Source organism: Macaca mulatta, chromosome 11 (assembly GCF_049350105.2).
Source record: "Macaca mulatta isolate MMU2019108-1 chromosome 11, T2T-MMU8v2.0, whole genome shotgun sequence".
Taxonomy (NCBI): Eukaryota; Metazoa; Chordata; class Mammalia; order Primates; family Cercopithecidae; genus Macaca; species Macaca mulatta.
In genome coordinates, this window is record NC_133416.1 from 71,731,804 (window position 1) to 71,751,830 (window position 20,027).

Here is a 20,027-nt window from a genome sequence, read left to right on the forward strand (position 1 = left end):
GGTTAAAACTGTAACTAAAGTCTCCCCTTTTATATTAAGGGAAATGATTTGATATACAGGATTATTAAAATTATAAAACATTTGTGTGTTTATAATACTTCACATCTTTTTTTTTAAAATTATAGTTTAAGTTCTAGGGTACATGTGCACAACGTGCAGGTTTGTTGCATATGTATACATGTGCCGTGTTGGTGTGCTGCACCCATTAACTCGTCATTTACATTAGGTATATCTCCTAATGCTATCCCTTCCCCCACCCCCCACAATAGGACCCGGTGTGTGATGTTCCCCTTCCTGTGTCCAAGTGATCTCATTGTTCAATTCTCACCTATGAGTGAGAACATGAGGTATTTGGTTTTCTGTTCTTGCGATAGTTTGCTGAGAATGATGGTTTCCAGCTGCATCTATGTCGCTACAAAGGACACGAACTTTGAGATGGAGTCTTGCTCTGTTGCCCAGGCTGGAGTGCAGTGGTGTGATCTCGGCTCACTGCAAGCTCTGCCTCCCAGGTTCATGACACTCTCCTGCCTCAGCCTCTGGAGTAGCTGGGACTACAGGCGCCTGCTACCATGCCCGGCTAATTTTTTCTTTTTTTTTTTGTATTTTTAGTAGAGACGGGGTTTCACTGTGTTAGCCGGGATGGTCTCGATCTCCTGACCTTGTGATCCGCCTGCCTCGGCCTCCCAAAGTGCTGGGATTACAGGCGTGAGCCACCGCGCCCTGCCCAAATAAAGTTTTAAATCGATTCCTCATTTAACGTAGAAACAAAGGCGTATTAGGCTATAAATGTAATCATTAGGATCTTATATCACTGAAATAGTAATGATGATACAGTCTACATACAAATTCAATTGTGTGTTTGATGATAAGTCCTTTCAAAACTGAACTTGAGCTGTGCATGGTGGCTCACACCTGTAATCCCAGCACTTTAGGAAGCCAAGGCAGGCGGATTACCTGAGGTCAGGAGTTTGAGACCAGCCTGGCCAACATGGTGAAACCCTGTCTCTACCAAAAATACAAAACTTGGCTGGGTGTGGCGGTGCGCGCCTGTAATCCTAGCTACTCAGGAGGCTGAGGTGGGAGAATCGCTTGAACCCAGGAGGCAGAGGTTGCAGTGAGCTGAGATCATAGCACTGCACTCCAGCCTGGGCAACAGAGTGAGACTGCATCTCAAAAAAACAAAACGAAACTTGAACTTCGTTGCATACATTTAACTTTATTTATTCTACCCCCTTCCCTGAATTTGAAATGTTAAAAATGTCTGGTTGTTTAACATGACATTTTGAATTTTTACAGATACAATTTTCATGAACTAAATTTTAAATTCACAGTATTTTAATTTAAAATGCTACTAAGCTAGGCACGGTGGCTCACACCTGTAATCCCAGCCCTTTTGGAGGCCAAGGTGGGAGGATCACTTGAGCCCAGGAGTTCATCAAGACCAGCCTGGGCAACATAGTGAGATCTTGTCTCTACAAAAAAATATATATATATATAAAAATTAGCCAGGCCTGGTGGCATATGCCTGTAGTCCCAGCTACTGGGGAGGCCAAGGTGGGAGAACTGCTTGAGCTTGGGAGGTCCAGGCTGCAGTGAGCCAACATGGCACCACTGCACTCCAGCAACGAAGTGAGACCCTGTCTCAAAAAAAAAAAAAAAAAAAAAAAAGTTACCAGAAAAATATACAAATATCATTACGCTGCTTTTAGGAAACAAAATCACAATTCTTCATTCCTTCCTTCCTTCATTTATTTATTTATTTATTTATTTATTTTTTGAGGCAGTCTCCCTCTGTCACCTAGGATGGAGTGCAGTGGCATGATCTCAGCTCACTGCAACCTCTGCCTCCAGGGTTCAAGTGACTCTCCTACCTCAGCCTCCCGGATAGCTGGGACTACAGGCATGTGCCACCATGCCCGGCTAATTTTTTTATATTTTTAGTAGAGATGGGGTTTCACCATGTTGGTCAGGCTGGTTTTGAACTCCTGACCTCAAGTGATCCGCCGGCCTCAGCCTCCCAAAATGCTGGGGTTACAGTCGTGAGCCACCTCACTCGGCCCTTTCCTTTATTTATGTTTGTTTGTTTGTTTTTTGTTGCTTAGAAGCAGTGCTTCCATTTCATTATTTGATCATCGCTTTTTAAATTATTTTATTTATTTATTTTTTTAAGAGACAGACTCTTACTCTATTACCCAGGCTAGAGTGCAGTGATAAGATCAGTTCATTACAGCCTCAAACTTCTGGGCTCAAGTGATCCACCCACCTAGCCTCCTGAGTAGCTGGGACCACTGGCATGTGACACCACATTGGCTAATTGTTTTTTGTTTTTTGTTTTTGTAGAGACAGGGTCTCATTTTGTTGCCCAGGCTGGTCTTGAACTCCTGGCTTCAAGCAATCCTCCCACCTCGGCCTTCCAAATTGCTGGGATTACAGGTGTAAACCACCGTGCCTGGCCTAATCATGCCTTTATAAAAAAAATCATTTTTTTTAGAGAACAGGTCTCACTATGTTGGTCAGGCTGGACAGGAACTCCTGAGTTCAAGTGATCCTTATCCTCAGCTTCCCCCTGTACCCCACTCAATCATGTCTTTTTATTATAACTGATTCTGATGGTATGCTGACAGATATATAAATTAATCCGGTCCTTTGGAACTTAAAAATAATACAATGAAAAAAATCATTTTTGTGGTGTGGTGCATCATAAAGCTATTTATTTATTTATTTATTGAGATGAAGTTTTGCTCTTGTCGCCCAGGCTGGAGTGCAATGACGCCATCTCGGCTCATTGCAACCTACGCCCCTCCCGGTTCAAGCGATTCTGCAGCCTCAGCCTCCCGAGTAGGTGGGATTACAGGCGCGCGCTACCACGCCCAACTAATTTTTGTAGTTTTAGTAGAGGCGGGGTTTCACCACGTTGGCCAGGCTGGTTTCCAGCTCCTGACCTCAGGTGATCCACCCTCCTTGGCCTCCTACAGGCGTGAGTCACAGCCCCCGCCCAATGAAGCATTTTAATGCATTTTTCCTCAAAGTATTGATAAACTTCAACTTGTTTTGGGTAAAATTATTTCCCCCTTTCTACCCACAATAAAATGAGTAATTTAAGTCCTTAACCTACACATTATTCTTACATTGGTATATTTAATAAGAGCTGCGCTAATATTATATCTGAATAATGAAATAAGAGAAACCAAAAAAGAAAAATTTGTCATAAAGCCCTATTCTCCTACATTAGATTATGTGCATGGCACACACAGGGATCAGCTTAAACTGGGTGAAACTTACATGGAGTTAGAATTCCTGGCTTCCTATCATTCAGTGGCTGTGTGGCTAAGAAGACTTTAATGTTGTAGGACCTTTAAAATGGGCTGTAACTCAAAGGCCCTTCTTCTGGAGTTGTTGTGAATCACGTGGGGTAATATACTATTTTACAAGATGGATGTGTAAGCCCTGAAGGTGGAGCAGATTTGCAAGCCTTCTTTCAGCCTGGGGACAGTAGGATGACTCATGAGCCAATTCTTCTCTCCTTCCCGTCATTTCGGGTCCAACTCTTCCTCCTGTAGTCCACAAAAGAGCACGGCTGACCGGCTGACCGAGACCAAGCAGAGAACCCAGTAGGGTTTGTGACCACGTTCAGATCAGCAGAACGCAGAGCAGAACGGTCCGAGTACTGCCGCCTACAGCCACTTTCCTCTCTTTAAGCCTCAGCTGCTGCTCTAGGTGTAAAACCGGCATAAAATAGTACTACCTACCTTACAGAGTTGCTCGGAGGATTGAAGGAGATAATGTAAGAGAGTTTGGCTAGTTTGGCTATGCTGGACATTTTCTCTTTTCTAACGTCTCTCTTCCCCTCCTAATGAAACCTCCTCTGAAGCTCGCTAACCATAGCAGGGCTTGCAGCTTCAAAATAACCTTTCGGTCAAGATCTTGAAATTAGTATGATTTGGGGCCGGGCGCGGTGGCTCAAGCCTGTAATCCCAGCACTTTGGGAGGCCGAGACGGGTGGATCACGAGGTCAGGAGATCGAGACCATCCTGGCTAACACGGTGAAACCCCGTCTCTGCTAAGAAATACAAAAAACTAGCCGGGCGAGGTGGCAGGCGCCTATAGTCCCAGCTACTGGGGAGGCTGAGGCAGGAGAATGGCGTGAACCTGAGGCAGGAGAATGGCATGAACTGGGGAGGCGGAGCTTGCAGTGAGCTGAGATCCGGCCACTGCACTCCAGCCTGGGCGACAGAGGGAGACTCCGTCTCAAAAAACAAAAAAACAAAAAAAAAGAAATTAGTATGATTTAAATCAGTGCAGTAACACTAAGGTGTAAAAGACTGTTACCCACAGGTGGCTTTAAAAGAGGATTAGCTGACTGGAAGAATTTTAGAAAACATGGAAACTTTTTTTTTGTACGTGGATGAATAGAATTCCCTGATCTCCTTATCCCCACCACTTAAACCATGCCTGTGGGTGACCGTGGAAGGCTGATTGTGGCGGGGACATTTACAAAGCACATTTAATTAATAAGCACTCGATTGTTCTGTAACTATAGAACTAGTTCACCCTTCAGTTGCACTGAGTGCGCCTAAGATAACGATCTTATCTGGAAGTGAGCCCTCGCTAGAAAGAAGGGGAAAAGGATAAGACCGAAGCTCAAATGAATGACCAGAAAGGATGTTTTCATTCGAATAAACTCAACCCAGTTGTTGACCTCCGCACCCATCTCTGCCAACTTGAAATCCTCCAGGCGGGGCGAGCTGCTGGGGTTCAGGACGGCTGCAGGAAGCCGTGGGACGTGGGGGGCCCTTCCACAGGGCCGGGCAACCCCCACCCACCCCCACCCACCCCCACAGGACCCTGGGAGGGGGACGAGCAGGGTGTGGACAGCAGAGAAAGTTCCCCGCTCTGCCCCCGCCCTCTCCGAAACTCGAGCCAGCAAGGCTGGGGGCGGGCGGACGGCTCGCAGAGGAATTTGCAGTTTCCGGGAGGTTGAGGAAGCGACCCGAGCACAGCTCCACCAGATGCAGCCCTAGTGCCCGGCTTTCCGGGTTCCGCGACGCTGCCGGGAGAAACCCGCGCGCCTGGAAGGGGCGGGCTGGGCCGGGCTCCCCCCACCTGCGGGCGGGCGAGGAGGGTCGGGCCCGCGCCGGGTGGGGCTCGGCCGGTCGCCCGTCCGGGGCGGAGCCCAGGGAGGCGGGGTCGAGGGCGCACCGGGGCCGAGCCGCGCCTGGAGCCGGGCGGGGAGGCGACGGGAGGGGCCGGGACGCCTGATTGAGCGGCGGCCGCAGCTGCAGCAGGACGGCCCGGGGCCGCGCGCCGGGAACCTCGCGGGGCTGGCGGGCGCCGCACCCCCTCCCTGGCCGCCTGCGCCCCCGGGAGGCCGCCCGGGCGCTACGGGACCGGCAGCATGAGCAGCGGCTACAGCAGCCTGGAGGAGGACGCCGAGGACTTCTTCTTCACCGCCAGGACCTCCTTCTTCAGGAGAGCGCCTCAGGGCAAGCCCCGCTCCGGCCAGCAAGTGAGTGCGAGCGGCGGGCGCTGCAGTCTGCGTCCCGGAGCTCCAGGGAACCCGCCAGCCCGCACCCCCTGACTCCACGTGTCTCTGCGGGGCGCTCGGGGGATGCTCGCCGGGAAGGAGGAACGGGCCAAGAAGTGGCTTCTGCCTTTTCGGGTCCCGGGAACGTGCCTGGAGCTTGTGCATGTGGGCGAGAGAAGGCGGAGGAAGGGCGGGGAGGCTGAGGGCCGGCTTCTGCCTTCCGCGCCAGATGGCCTCTGCAGCTCCATCTCGGGCCGCCGCCTGCGGGGAGCAGTCCCGGAGCCAGCAGGCGTCCCCGGGCCTCTCCCCCATGTTTCCCCTTAGCGTCCCCGCTGGGTCGACGGTCGGGTTCGCGCGCCTGTCCTTCCTGTTAGTCTGCTCACTCATCTGTGGCCCCCGGAGTGGCTTGGGGTCAACGTGTAATAGCTAGGGGTGGCCAGGTGACCTGGCCTCCCCTCTTCCTGGGCCGGGCGCCGCGGTGGGGTGGGGGTCCAGGGGTACCGCGGGCCTCGCTACCGTAGGCGCTAACTAAATCTCGGTTGCGGGACTCAGGGTTGTGCGTTTCCTGTAACGCTAGGTTTTTTGGTGCCCAGATGTTTTGCAAACAAGCTCCGATGCTAAATACTAGCCAGCGACAGCTAACCTTTTGGCCGGTTTCTTCCTTTTTTGGAGGCAGCACGCCGTGGGAAGCACGACTTGGGAAAAGATGGGAAGGGAACTTGTGCCAGTTTCGCCAGCCGTAGCCGTGTTTCTTAGGGAGGCCTTCCCGAAACGGGGCACGTCGGCTGGACTGAGGACCCCGGTGCTAGAACCCGCGGCCTCCTGGCACTGGGAGCCGCACCAGGGAGCCGGGCCAACCCGCTCACATCAGATTACAGAAGATCGTAATGGAACAAATTTGTTGCTTTTAGAAAATAGGCGTTTGCCAGACATTTCTATTAATACCAGACTGAGACCTAGAGACTAGAAGCAAGAAGAATCGTTCAGGGGCCGGATGATAACTTTTTCTGGTGGGTGTGGGAGGGTGCAATCTGTCAGGGTGGTCTTGCCAGACCTCTTAAGTTTAGCCACTTGCTGAAGTAAAATTCTTTCTAAAATTCGGAAGTTGTAGTCTTTTCAGGCTCTTAAGTCTCAAACCAGGAGGAGGAGAGGAGACGGTGAAGGGTAAGCTAAAGTCAAGTGCCCTTATTCAGTAACCGCAGTTAATCTCCAGTCAAGTCCCAGTGCCATAGTTGTCCGTCTTGTATTGTTTCTAAGACTTAAGGCCCCACTATTTACGAGTCACTTTGAGTGGGATCTCTTACTTTCCGCAGAGTGTGTTCTAAAAGCATGAGATTTTGCTGTGAAGTTTGGAAGTTGGAAATGCCCTCCCCTCCCCACGCCTACCCTCCCTGGGTTATAGAAAAATTGCATTTGCTTATGCTTTTTCCATTTTGCTTTTCTCTTTCTTGGCTCTCTCTTCCCCTTGTCCGTTTTGCATTTTCTCCTTTCGTTTATGTTGCTTTCATCACTTGACATGAAAAGGAACTCATGCTAGTTTGAAGTTTATTCCAGAGGTGTCTGCTAATCTGAAAACTAGCTGGTTCTTGGATTCTCCAGGGGTGAGATGCCACAAGGGCCAAAGTATTCAGATTGGAATTGTATGACAATCCTTTAGTGCTTTAAAGAGTAAAGACATCAGATTTCTTTTCCAGGTTTATATGCATTTAGCATTTTTTTTTTTTTTTTTTTTTTTTGAGATGGAGTCTCACTGCATTACCCAGGCTGGAGTGCAGTCGTGTGATCTCAGCTCACTGCAACCTCTGCTTCCCTGGTGCAAGCGATTTCCTTGCCTCAGCCTCCCAAGTAGCTGAGATTACAGGCATGCACCACCACATCTGGCTAATTTTTGTATTTTTAGTAGAGATGGGATTTCACCATGTTGGCCAGGCTGGTCTCCAACTCCTGGCCTCAGGTAATCTGCCAGCCTCGGCCTCCCAAAGTGCAGGGATTACAGGTGTGAGCCACCGCCCCTGGCGCATTTATTGTTTCTATGTTGTATGCATTAATTTATGTAATATTCATCTAGCATATATACTCAGGGTAGTAGTATTTAGCATTTAGAATTAGTCTAACGTTAATATGTATTTTGAAATAATGTGTTGGAAATCAGGACAGGAAAACATAGTTCCGTGCTTGAAGAGCTTCATATGTGTATCTGAAGTTTTATTGCCTGCATATTTTTCCCTTCTAATATAAGACATGTAAGGTGCTGAGTTGTAGGAGTTATTTGCCAGGCGAAGTGTTCTAAACTGAATTTTAGTGGGCATTGTGGTTTATTTAAAGAGGTGATACGAATGTTTTAAAATTCCTGGTAAGATTGGTGAATTAGGGAAGTAAAACATCATAAATTTAAAGCAAAGCGCTCTTAATGTAGAACGTTTCTTTTCTCTAAGGTTAGATAAGCTTTTTTCTTCATTTTCATGCTGATGATTATAAGAATAAGATAAGCACTTCTGACATATAGCATAGTAGTGAAATTTATCCTTTCTCTAGAGAGATGGAAAGAGAGGTGTTGCTAGAAGGATCTATTAGAGATACAGTGATTTTTTTTTGGATGTTGTACCACCTAGTGGAAAAGTGAGAAAAATTAGGTTTCTAGAATTCTTGAAAATATGCTGAGAAAACAAGATGTTTGTGGTAAATGCAGAGTGGGGAGAAAGGGGTGAGGGAGCGGGTGGACTAGAAATTTCTTTCTTCTCTTGCCAGGCAAGGGAACATAGCCTAACTTCTTTCTATCCCCAACAGTAACAAAACCTTATAGATATAAAGAAAATATGGCCGGGCGCGGTGGCTCAAGCCTGTAATCCCAGAACTTTGGGAGGCCGAGACGGGCGGATCACGAGGTCAGGAGATCGAGACCATCCTGGCTAACCCCGTGAAACCCCGTCTCTACTAAAAAATACAAAAAACTAGCCGGGCAAGGTGGCGGGCGCCTGCAGTCCCAGCTACTCGGGAGGCTGAGGCAGGAGAATGGCGTAAACCCGGGAGGCGGAGCTTGCAGTGAGCTGAGATCCGGCCACTGCACTCCAGCCTGGGTAACAGAGCGAGACTCTGTCTCAAAAAAAAAAAAAAAGAAAATATTATCATTTTTTTTTCCTTATTTTAAACCCCATTCTTAACAACAACAACAACAACAAAATGGAAAAGGGTTAAAAACCTGTCTAGGCCAGGTGTGATAGCTCATACCTGTAATCCCAGCACTTTGGGAGGCTGAGATGGGAGGATTGCTTAAGCCCAGGAGTTCGAGAACAGCCTGGACAACATGGCAAAACCCCGTCTCTACAAAAAAAATGCAAAAATTAGCCAGGCATGGTGGTACCCGCCTGTAGTCCCAGCTGCTTGGCAGACTGAGGTGGGAGTATTGCTTAAGGCTGGGAGGCAGAGGTTGCAGTGAGCTGTGATTGCACCACTGCACTCCAGCCTGGGCAACAGAGCGAGACCCTGTCTCAAAAACAAAACTGTCTAAAAGATATAAAGGGAATGAACATAAAACTTTTTGTGGCAGTTTGAATGTTATGTTTATTGTATCCCCAGGGTCTGGATCAGTACCTGATATACAGTAGTTGCTCAGTGAATGCAAGCTGAATGAATGAATGTTTTTCTGATTTGATAATAACTGGATTTTTTTTATTTTTTTGAGATGGAGTTTTGCTCTTGTTGCCCAGGCTGGAGGGCAATGGCGCGATCTCGGCTTACTGCAACCTCTGCCTCCTGGGTGCAAACGATTCTCCTGCCTCAGCCTCCCAAGTAGCTGGGATTACAGGCGCCTGCCACCATGCCCAGCTAAATTTTGTAGTAGAGACGGGGTCTCACCGTGTTGGCCAGGCTGGTCTTGAACTCCTGACTGCAGGTGATCCACCCACCTCAGCCTCCCAAAGTGCTGGGATTACAGGTGTGAGCCACTGCGCCTGGCCCCTGATCTTTACCATTTTCAAATGTACTCTATCTTATGGTTCTCCCAAAAACTGTATGAAACATTAACTTAATGAAAGGGGGAGGTATTATTTAGTGATTGTGTAAGGCCCACACCTAGATAGCAAGAAGGCTGGAACTCAGGTTTTCTGACTCAAATTACACTCTCCATTTTGTTGCTTTTTAGCTATAAAAATAATTTTACGGCCCCATATTCCCTTTGCAAATAAGGACACCTAAAATTTAAGAGTTTCTTAAAAATTTTTTTTTTTTTTTGAGATAGATTCTCACTATGTTCCCCAGACTGGAGTGCAGTGGCGGGATCTTGGCTCACTGCAGCCTCTGCCTCCCAGGATCAAATGATTCTCATACCTCAGCCTCCTGAGTAGCTGGGATTACAGGCATCTGCTGCCAGGCCTGGCTTTTTTTTTTTTTTTTTGTATTTTAGTCGAGACAGGGTTTTGCCATGTTGGCCAGGCTGGTCTTGAACTTCTGACCTTAAGTGATCTGTCCTCCTTGGCCTCCCAAAGTGCTGGGATTACAGGCATGAGCCACCGTGCCTGGCCGTTTCTTAAAATTTCAACTCCCTGACGTGCACATATTGTCATGACAGTGTTTATAATTTGTATTTGTGGATTCCTTGTGTTTCAAAGGATCCACCTAATCATTGTTTTCAGCAGAATCAAAAATGTGGACAGTTCTGTAATTTATTATATGCCTTCTTGATTTCCCACCAAAATCAAACTGCCTGTAAATAGAGGACACATTCAAATTTCCAAAGAGTAGAAATGGTCTAAAATTATAATCTGTTGGAGTGTGTCTTATCTCTTAGCTAAGCTCCCTCTCCTGAGCCTTTGGTAGTTCATGGGAATAAGGAAATGAGACAGTTTGCTTTAGAAGTAGGATAGTCAAGAAGTCTTGAGAAACGTGAAATTGTCTTCTGAACAACCCACACATAAAAAAAATTGTGCTAAAGAATTTTTCAGTAAGTAAGCCTATGAGACTCCACATAGCAGGCCTCATCTTCACCCTTTTGGTTTTCCCTTTCTTATTCAAATACTTTTGTGCCTCAGTTATTTGGTTGTGTCTTACTGCTAGAATCAATAGTAATGAGCTGCACTCTTTTATTAGTGTTTCCATTAGAAGTTTCAGAGCTAGATCACTGGGGTAAAAGGATCGTGGTTTATGACATTATAGGTATTTTGACTATACTAGCCGTTTTTTTTTTTTTTTTTTTTTTTTGAGATGGAGCTTCGCTCTTGTCGTCCAGGCTGGAGTGCAGTGGTGTAATCTCGGCTCTCTGCACCCTGTGCCTCCTGGGTTCAAGTGATTCTCCTGCCTCAGCCTCCCGAGTAGCTGGGATTACAGGTGCCCGTCACAATGCCCAGCTAATTTTTTGTATTTTTAGTAGAGACAGGCTTTTGCCATGTTGGGCAAGCTGGTCTTGAACTCCCGATCTCAGGTGATCCACCCACCTCGGCCTCCCAAAGTGCTAGGATTACAGACGTGAGCCACTGCTCCTGGCATATACTAGCTTTTTAAATGCTAATTTTTAATTCCCGTATTATGGAGCATAAACATTTTCACTAGACATTTTGCCTAGCGCAACGTGATTTACACATCTTGTCTGCATGTCTGATGTGTTCTGTTCTTACATGATATTAATCCATTGGAATTTTGTGTTTGTGTGAGCAAGATTCACAAAGGCATATTCCTTTAAATGAATTTCAAGAAAATTAGTTTCTAGTCTTATAAAGCCTCATATTTGAGCAATATACTCCTTATCCCATTTCTTCTTCTGGCTAACTCGCAAGATTTGGAATTATTTGGAAAGCAGTGACACAAAACATTTTTGAAAAGAAAGGCTAAAAATATCCAATAATGTGGTTTTTCTTTTTAGACTTCCTTTGGCAGTCAGTGCCTGTCATACTGTTAACATTCTTTTTCTGGGAGAAAAAAAGACCGAGGCTGACCAAATGCTTTCTAGTGTGGCCTGATTACCAGCTCTTAGCCCTGGGCATTAGCCCTTGCATTTTCCACCCCCAGTCTCCAAGCAGAAGTAGCTGTCTTTAAATAAAGGTCCCAGTTTGAAACATGCATTTCACTCCTAATTTGGCCAAAGGCCATTGGCTAGCAGTCCCTCTTCAGAGGGGATGGTGAAAAGACAGTAGGATATATGATAAATGCATGCAAAGGAGCTTCTCTTCTATATGACAAATCTTGGCTAACTTAGCCTCTTTATATCTTCCTTTCTTTGAAGAGCTACACACATTTGCCTTGTAGGAAGTTTTTATTCTCATCACAAGCAGGCCTCTATTACAAGGCCCCCGTTTATTGTTCACCCTGTGATGTAATAACTTTGAGGACTTTAGCCATGTTAGCCTTCTCTTTAATTCCTTTCAGGCCCCATCCCCATCTTGGAACCATGGCCAGGAGTTGCCGCCCTCCATTCTCCTTAACATGTCTACTCAAAAAAGTCTAAAAGCCCTCTGTTCTTTCCCTTCATAGCAAAAATTACAATTTGTCATTATATTTTGTTTAATGAGGACCGAGATTAGCATTTTTTACCTACTACATAAAATAAATTCTTAGCAGTTAAGGTGCTTGAAAAAATGAAAGCCTGCTCATTTTGGATGGATGTCCCAGTATTTGGTACTGTTAGTTTTCCTTTATACACGAATGTACACAGTGTCTCCCCCTTTCCAAACTAGACCATAAGCCTTCACAGTATCTTACTGGTAGTAGTGATTTAAAATGGTATGGTATTGGTGATACCTGTGATTACTGGTTAGTCAAAATTCACTTTATATACTTTTCCCTTGTTTTAAGAAAACTCATCATGTATTTGTTAATCTATTTAGTTGACAATTTATTGAGTGCCTACTATGTGCCAGATACTGTTCTAGGCTCCGGGGTTAGGGTGGTGAACAATATACAGTCCCTAGCCTCTTTTGGCAATGTTTTTAAAAAGCTTACCCGTGGCCGGGCGCGGTGGCTCAAGCCTGTAATCCCAGCACTTTGGGAGGCCGAGACGGGCGGATCATGAGGTCAGGAGATCGAGACCATCCTGGCTAACATGGTGAAACCCCGTCTCTACTAAAAATACAAAAAACTAGCCGGGCGTGGTGGCGGGCGCCTGTAGTCCCAGCTACTCCCAGCTACTTGGAGGCTGAGGCGGGAGAATGGCGTGAACCCGGGAGGCGGAGCTTGCAGTGAGCCGAGATCGCGCCACTGCACTCCAGCCTGGGCGACACAGCGAGACTCCGTCTCAAAAAAAAAAAAAACAAAACAAAACTAGCCGGGCGAGTTGGCGGGCGCCTGTAGTCCCAGCTACTTGGGAGGCTGAGGCAGGAGAATGGCGTGAACCTGGGAGGCGGAGCTTGCAGTGAGCTGAGATCGTGCCACTGCACTCCAGCCTGGGCGACAGCGCGAGACTCCGTCTCAAAAATAAATAAATAAATAAATAAAATAAAAAGCTTACCCAATAGGCAAATGAAAATGTCTCTCTTAATTTTTCCCTAAAGAGCTTGCTCCTTTAGTGTATTTGAGGAAACTTTGAAATGTAGTTTTTCAGGAACACACCTATTTTGTAGTGCGGTAAAGCTATACATTGATTGATTGACTGAGTGATACGCAGTCTTGCTCTACCGCTCAGGCTGGAGTGCGATGGTGCGATCTCTCCTCACCGCAACCTCCGCCTCCTGGGTTCCAGCGATTCCCCTGCCTCAGCCTCCCCAGTAGCTGAGATTACAGGCGCGCGCCACCACGTGCAGCTAATTTTTTGTATTTTTAGTAGAGATGGGGTTTCACCATGTTGGCCAGGCTGGTCTTGAACTCCTGACCTTGTGATCCACCCGCCTTGGCCTCCCAAAGTGTTGGGATTACAGGAAAGAGCTACTGCGCCTGACCCTACACATCTATTTAGATGGGAATGTTGACGTGGAAATGTATCCCTTCCTGTTTTACATCCCTGTGTAAAACAATTGCATTTCCTTATTGATGACTGTCTTCCAACAGAAACATAATCATCTTCAAGGTTAGAAAATGTTTTTTTAGTAACTTCAACCAGAGTTAACTGAACTGGTTAATTCACCAAAATGTTAACCAAAATTAACCAAAGAAATCAACCAAATTTGGTTTATTTTCCAGCTCTTTTTTTTTTTTCTTTTCTTTTTTCGTTTTTAAAGAGATGGGATCATTCTATGTTGCCCAAGCTAACCTGCAGTTGTTATTCACAGGCATGATAATAGTGCCCTCTAGCCTCGAACTCCTGGGCCCACATGATCCTCCTGCCTCAGCCTCCTGAGTATTCCTGGTTTTTCTTAATAGTTTAAACAGATAGTTCTGGTTTGGCTATCAGTAGTGTTGTTAAATAACTTTTGTTTGCTTAATGTTTTTGTTTTTTTTTGAGATGAGTCTTGATCTGTTGCCCAGGCTGGAGTGCAGTGGTGTGATCTCGGCTCACTGCAACCTCCGCCTCCTGGGTTCAAGCAATTCTCCTGCCTTAGCTGGGAGTACAGGGGCATGCCACCATCCCCAGCTAATTTTTGTATTTTTTAAGTAGGGACAGGGTTTTACCACGTTGGCCAGACTGGTCTCAAACTCCGGACCTCATGATTCTCCCGCCTCGGCCTCCCAAAGTGCTGGGATTACAGGTGTCAGTCACCGTGCCTGGCCCTTTTTTTTTTTTTTTTTAAATGGAGAGGGCCAGATAATGCTCTAGGAAGGATGTCAGAACCCATAAAAAATGATGAGTGTGTGAAATATATGTAAAAACCTATGTAACAAATCAGAAAATATATTCTGAGATAGAAGTGACCATTCTAAAACTGTGCTGTACAATACAGTCACTAGCCACATGTAGTTTTTGAGCACTCAAGAGGTGGCTAGTCTGAATTGAGATTGCTGTGAAAAATACACACTGGATTTTGAAGACTAGAAAGAAGTAATGTAAAATATATTATCATAATTGAAAAATTGCAATTACATGTTGAAATGATAATATTTGATAATATTTGAGTTAAGTAAGTTTAATGTTACTTATTTTTTGCATGGCTACTGGAAAACTGAAAATGATGCATGTGGCTCGCATTATATTTTTGTTGAACAATGCTGTTTGCTAAAGCAGAGCTGGCAGCCCTTGCCGGAGGTTTGAATCTCCATTGTTTTGGTGGCTGCAGATGGATGGATGTGGGGGTACCAGCCTGGTGTGTTGGAAAGATTTTTCTTTGTGAAGGGGAACTTGCCCTTTACTGTTGGGGATAGTTTCTTCTCAGCCTATCCAGGGACACACCAGCATTTTGGGGTTGTGAAACTTTTGTGTGAGGAACTTCCCCTTTTTTTTTCACATGAGCCAATAAGATAAAACTGACCTAATGACATTCTCAGTGCAACTCTGCCTTCAGTTTATGGAGAGAAGAGGGCTCATGTTTCATAGAGTATTAAAGCAGTAAGCTTAATATTTTGCATTTTATGGACTGTAATTGCTAACTTCTGCTACATGATTCAGTCAGCTAAGAATAATTTACTAATTATATATTGCAGCACTCGGTTCTTTTTCCAGATGCTAAACAAAGTGAGATAATTAGAGGAGGAAAAAGGGTGAGTTTGGGAATTAGAGACCAGAAGGATAGATTTAGAAGATCTTGGAGTTAACAGACTTAGAATATAATCAGCAAAGGGTTCACTTAAAATTAGTGCAGGTTGCCAGGCATGGTGGCTCACGCCTGTAATCCTAGCACATTGGGAGGCCGAGGTGAGTGGATCACGAGGTCAGGAGTTCAAGACCAGCCTGGCCAATATAGTGAAACCCCATTTCTACTAAAAATACAAAAATTAGGCGGGCATGGTGGCGCATGCCTGTACTCCCAGTTACTCAGCAGGCTGACGCAGGAGAATCGCTTGAACCCGGGAGGTGGAGGTTGTGGTGAGCCGAGATCGCGCCACTGCACTCCAGCTTCGGCCACAGAGTGAGACTTCATATCAAAAAACAAACAAACAAAAAAAAGAAATTAGTGTAGGTTGACCAAGTGTGTGTGTGTTGTGTGTGTGTGTGTGTAGTTTTCTAAATTCATTTTCCAAGTATTGAATATTCACAGTGACGCTAGACTTAAGTGCTAGAGATTCGGTGGTGAATAAAACAGATTGAAACCTGCCTTTATGGGGGGCCTATATAGGTTCGTCTGAATTTGACTAGTCTAGATACTTCTTATAAGTGAATTTGTACAGTAATTGTCTTTTTGTGACTGGCTTAGTTTACTTAGCTTGATGTCCTCAAGATTTATTCATGTTGGAGTATGTGTCAGAATTTCCTTCCTTTTAAAGGCCGAATAATATATCCATTGTATGTATGTATCACTTTTTGTTGATCCATTCATCCTTCCATAGACATTTGGATTGCTTCCACCTTTTGGCTTTTGTGAATAATGCTGCTATGAACATGAGTGTACAAATATCTCTTAAAGACCCTTCTTAAAACTTTTTGCGATATATACCCATAAGTAACAATTGCTCTAGAACTCTAGAATCATATGGTAATTCTGTTTTTAATTTTTTGAGGGCTACTATACTGACAAATTTGAGTCCTTATTTAAACCCATGATTATGGAATACTGCTGCTTGATTTCAACTGTCATTTGGTTGTCTACATTGTATTTTATTGAATTGGCATTATTCCCCAAATATTGGAAAATGTGGAGGTTTCTAATTTTTGCTACTGTAAATAGCACTAATAAATACCTTGAACATGAAACCTTTTCCATTATGGATTAATTTTATAGGATAGTTGTACAAAAATGGAATTTTACTGATTATGAGGGTGTGACTTTTTATGACGGTAGTTATATATTGCCAATATTTGTCTATTTTTAAGTTTCATTACATCCTTACCTCCATTGGATATAGTCATTAAAACAGAGAAAGAAAACTTCAATAACTAAAGGCACCTTATTGCTATTTAATTTGCCTTCTATTATTATTATTATTATTATTATTATTATTATTATTATTTTTTAGCATTGACATTCGTATTTTAATAAAGGATAATAAAAGACAAATTACAGCCAACTGTTAAAGCCTTTTTTTTTTTTTTTAATTCTATGGTATAACAAAATCAGTTCAGGGGCTTTTTTTTCTGAACAAATGATCATGATCCCTTGGTCTTTCCTGTGGCATGCTCCTAACAACAACCCTCTATGTCTAATCAGTCACCTATCAAGTGGCAAGTCTTTCACATTTGCTGCTTATAATTCCTAAATGGTCCATATTGAGTATTTTCATTTTTGGGTAAGGGAAAAAGCATTTTGGTCCATTAATTCACCCACTCGCTCCTGGAGGACATTAACCAATTCTGCTATTACAAAGACGTGAGTGTCATCAATGTCTTGAATGATGAACTTCTTCCCCAGGGCATTGGACTCATCCAAGTACAGCAGAAACTGCTTCATGGCAGGATCACATTCTATAAGCACTCCTTTCAAGACGTTGACCATGTTTTCTTAGTCAGAAGGTTCAGATGACCTCAAGAATGCTCAGCCCACAGATGCAGAAGCGCCTCGGCGTCGCCCCCTTTATTATTTTTTAAATTATTTATTATTATTTTTTGAGATGGAGTTTTGCTCGCCACCCAGGCTGGAATGTATGGCACGATCTTGGCTCACTGCAACCTCCGCCTCCGCCTCACTGCAACAGGAGAACCAAGCGATTCTCCTGCCTCAGTCTCCTGAGTAGCTGGGATTACAAGTGCCCGCCACTACACCCTGCTAATTTTTGTATTTTTAATAGAGATAGTGTTTCACCATGTTGGCCAGGCTGGTCTCAAACTCTTGACCTCAGGTAATCCACCCGCCTCGGCCTACCAAAGGGCTGAGATTACAAGCATGAGGCACTGCACCCGGTGCATTCCTTTAATTAACTGTGAATTTAATACTTTTTTAATACTTCTGAGTAAATCTCCCCCGTGTGAGAACTGTCCATGCATGACCTTTGCGCATTTGTCTATTAGGTAGGCAAAATCTTGAGAGCACTGCTCGAGTCTGTGCATTTTTAGTTGGGTAGATGGTTCTCCTTTTTTGAGGTCAGCTGAACTTCAGGGTTTTTTTTGACTTACACTGTTTGTACCAAAGGGATAATACATATTTAGGCTTTTTTTTTTTTTTTTTTTAAGAGGGAGTTTTGCTCATGTTGCCCAGGCTGGAGTGCAGTGGCACGATCTCGGTTCACCACAGCCTCCGCCTCCCAGTTCAAGCAATTCTCCTGCCTCATCTTCCCAAGTAGCTGGGATTACGGGCATGCGCCACTATGCCCAGCTAATTTTTGTATTTTTAGTAGAGATGGGATTGATCAGACTGGATGGTCTTGAACTCCTGATCTCAGGTGATCCACCCACCTGGGCCTCCCAAAGTGCTGGGATTACAGATGTGAGCCCCCGCGCCCAGCCCAGGCATTTTGAAATACTTAAGAATGTGTTTCAGGCTGATATCACTGAAACTCAGAAAAATACTGTAGTTACAACATGGGGAAGGCATTGCTAAGAAAGCATCACCATAAATAAACCCGTGGGATTCAGAAGGTGGGGAGTTGGGTGATGTGTTTTCTACTAACCATGTTTTTTTTGAAAAAGGGTGACTAGGAAGTTCCTGTTTATCTTTGAATTTCAATAAATTTCGTGCTTGTTTTCCAACCACTCTGGTAGAATTTAGAAGAACCTAAGTTATTTTTTATTTTTATGTTTTTGACAGTCTCACTCTGTCACCAGGCTGGAGCGCAGTGGCGTGATCTCGGCTCACTGCAACCTCCACCTCCCAGATTCAAGCTATTGTCCTTCCTCAGCCTCCTGAGTAGCTGGGACTACAGGCATGCCCCACCATGCCCAGCTAATTTTTTTTTTTTTTTTGCATTTTTAGTAGAGTCGGGGTTTCACCATGTTGGTCAGGCTGGTCTCAAACTCCTGACCTTGTTATCCGCCCTCTTCAGCCTCCCAAAGTGTTGGGATTACAGGTGTGAGCCACCGTGCCTGGCCAAGCCTAACTTATTTTGTAAATATACTAGGTATTGAAAAAAGGATGGTAGGACAAACTGCTGGAAACCACCAAAGATAATTTATACTGTTTACTTATAGGCTTATTGTCTTTTGTTGAAAAATTGTGATGAGAAAGGAATCGGCATTGGCATCTATTAGGTTGGTACAAAACTAACTGCAGTTTTTGCCATTACTTTCAGTAGCAAAAATCTCAATTACTTTTGTACCAACTTAATACTTTTAGCCTTGTTGATGCCTTTGTAGAAAATTGTTGCTTAATCCCTTTTATTCTGATTAACTCCTACTTTATATTTTTTCTTCTTTCAGAATCTTTTTATCAAATGAATCTTTTAAAAATATGTGAAGAGTTATTTCTGACTTTATGATTGATAGTTTATGAGCCCTCCTTAATTCCCAATTTCTTAACTCAAACAAGCTTACTGTGAAATTTTTCTTTTTTCTCTTTCTTTTTTTTTTTGAGATGGAGTCTTGCTCTGTTGCCCAGGCCTGGAGTACAGTGGCATGATCTTGGTTCACTGCAACCTCCACCTCCTGGGATCAAGTGATTCTTCTGTCTCAGCCTCCCCAGTAGCTGGGAATGCAGGCACATACCACCATGCCCAGCTAATTTTTGTATTTTTAGTAGAGACGGGGTTTCGCCATGTTGGCCAGGCTGGTCTCGAACTCCTGACCTCAGGTCATCTGCCTGCCGTGGCCTCCCAAAGTGTTGGGATTACAGGCATGAGCCACCGCGTCTGGCTACTGTGAAAATTTTCTACAAATGCTTGTTTCGAGGAATCTTTTTTGATATTTTGCCAGCAAAGTCATAGGAACAAAATTTTTTAAAAAGAGATTAGAAAACAACAAAGTTAAATGTATTATGTAGGAGGAAAAGTACCAGTACTAAAATTAACTTTAGCATTCCTTAGTGTTTTATAGTTAACAGAGCATTCCAGGGGAATTAAAATTCAGTTGATTTTATTGAACTTTAATTTCAGAGGAACTCTGAGATGAGAAATTTAACTAGCACGTTTATCCGTTTAGGCCTTAAGCAGATGCAGGTTTCATGACATGCCAGAGGTAAATTCAGGGGTACTTGACTGTAGTGAGTAATTTCTCAGCTATGGGAAAATGTAAATATTATGTAGATGGTATAAAGAAACAATATTACGTTTGTCCATTTAAGGTCTGTTTCTGTTTGTTCAGACAGGCTTGTGGATTGCTTTTCTTGCCAGTGTTCCTTTAGGAGGAAGGTACAGCCCTTTCAGATATTTCGGCATTTTCTTTTCTTTTCTTTTTTGAGATGGAGTCTCACTCTGTCACCAGGACTGGAGTGCAGTGGCATGATCTCGGCTCACTGCAGCTTTCGATCTCAGCTCACTGCAGCTTCCACTTCCAGGTTCAAGAGATTCTCGTGCCTCAGCTTCCTAAGTAGCTGGGATTGCCAGCACCCACCACCATGCCTGGCTAATTTTCGTATTTTTTTTAGTAGAGACAGGGTTTCACCATGTTGGCCAAGCTGGTCTCGAA

General features: G+C 44.5%; 2 protein-coding genes across 2 annotated transcripts in view; one reads left to right on the forward strand and one right to left on the reverse strand.

Moving 5' to 3' along the window:
- Window positions 1-5,257: 5,257 nt before the first annotated feature.
- The window catches only part of RASSF3 (Ras association domain family member 3), an 84,886-nt gene continuing 70,116 nt past the window's right edge, over window positions 5,258-20,027 (forward strand). The window contains exon 1 of the mRNA XM_015152206.3: window positions 5,258-5,506. Within this exon, the coding sequence (XP_015007692.1) occupies window positions 5,396-5,506 (111 nt within the window). The 5' untranslated portion in view covers window positions 5,258-5,395. The remainder of the gene's footprint in view (window positions 5,507-20,027) is intronic.
- LOC144332943 (general transcription factor IIH subunit 5) lies at window positions 16,547-17,042 on the reverse strand. The gene has a single exon (XM_077954678.1). The coding sequence runs from the start codon at window positions 16,966-16,968 to the stop codon at window positions 16,753-16,755; it is 216 nt and encodes a 71-aa protein (XP_077810804.1). The 5' UTR covers window positions 16,969-17,042; the 3' UTR covers window positions 16,547-16,752.

Coding starts and splice junctions, on each gene's coding strand:
- LOC144332943 (XM_077954678.1), bottom strand. CDS start 16,968: ATGGTCAACGTCTTGAAAGGAGTGCTTATAGAATGTGATCCTGCCATG.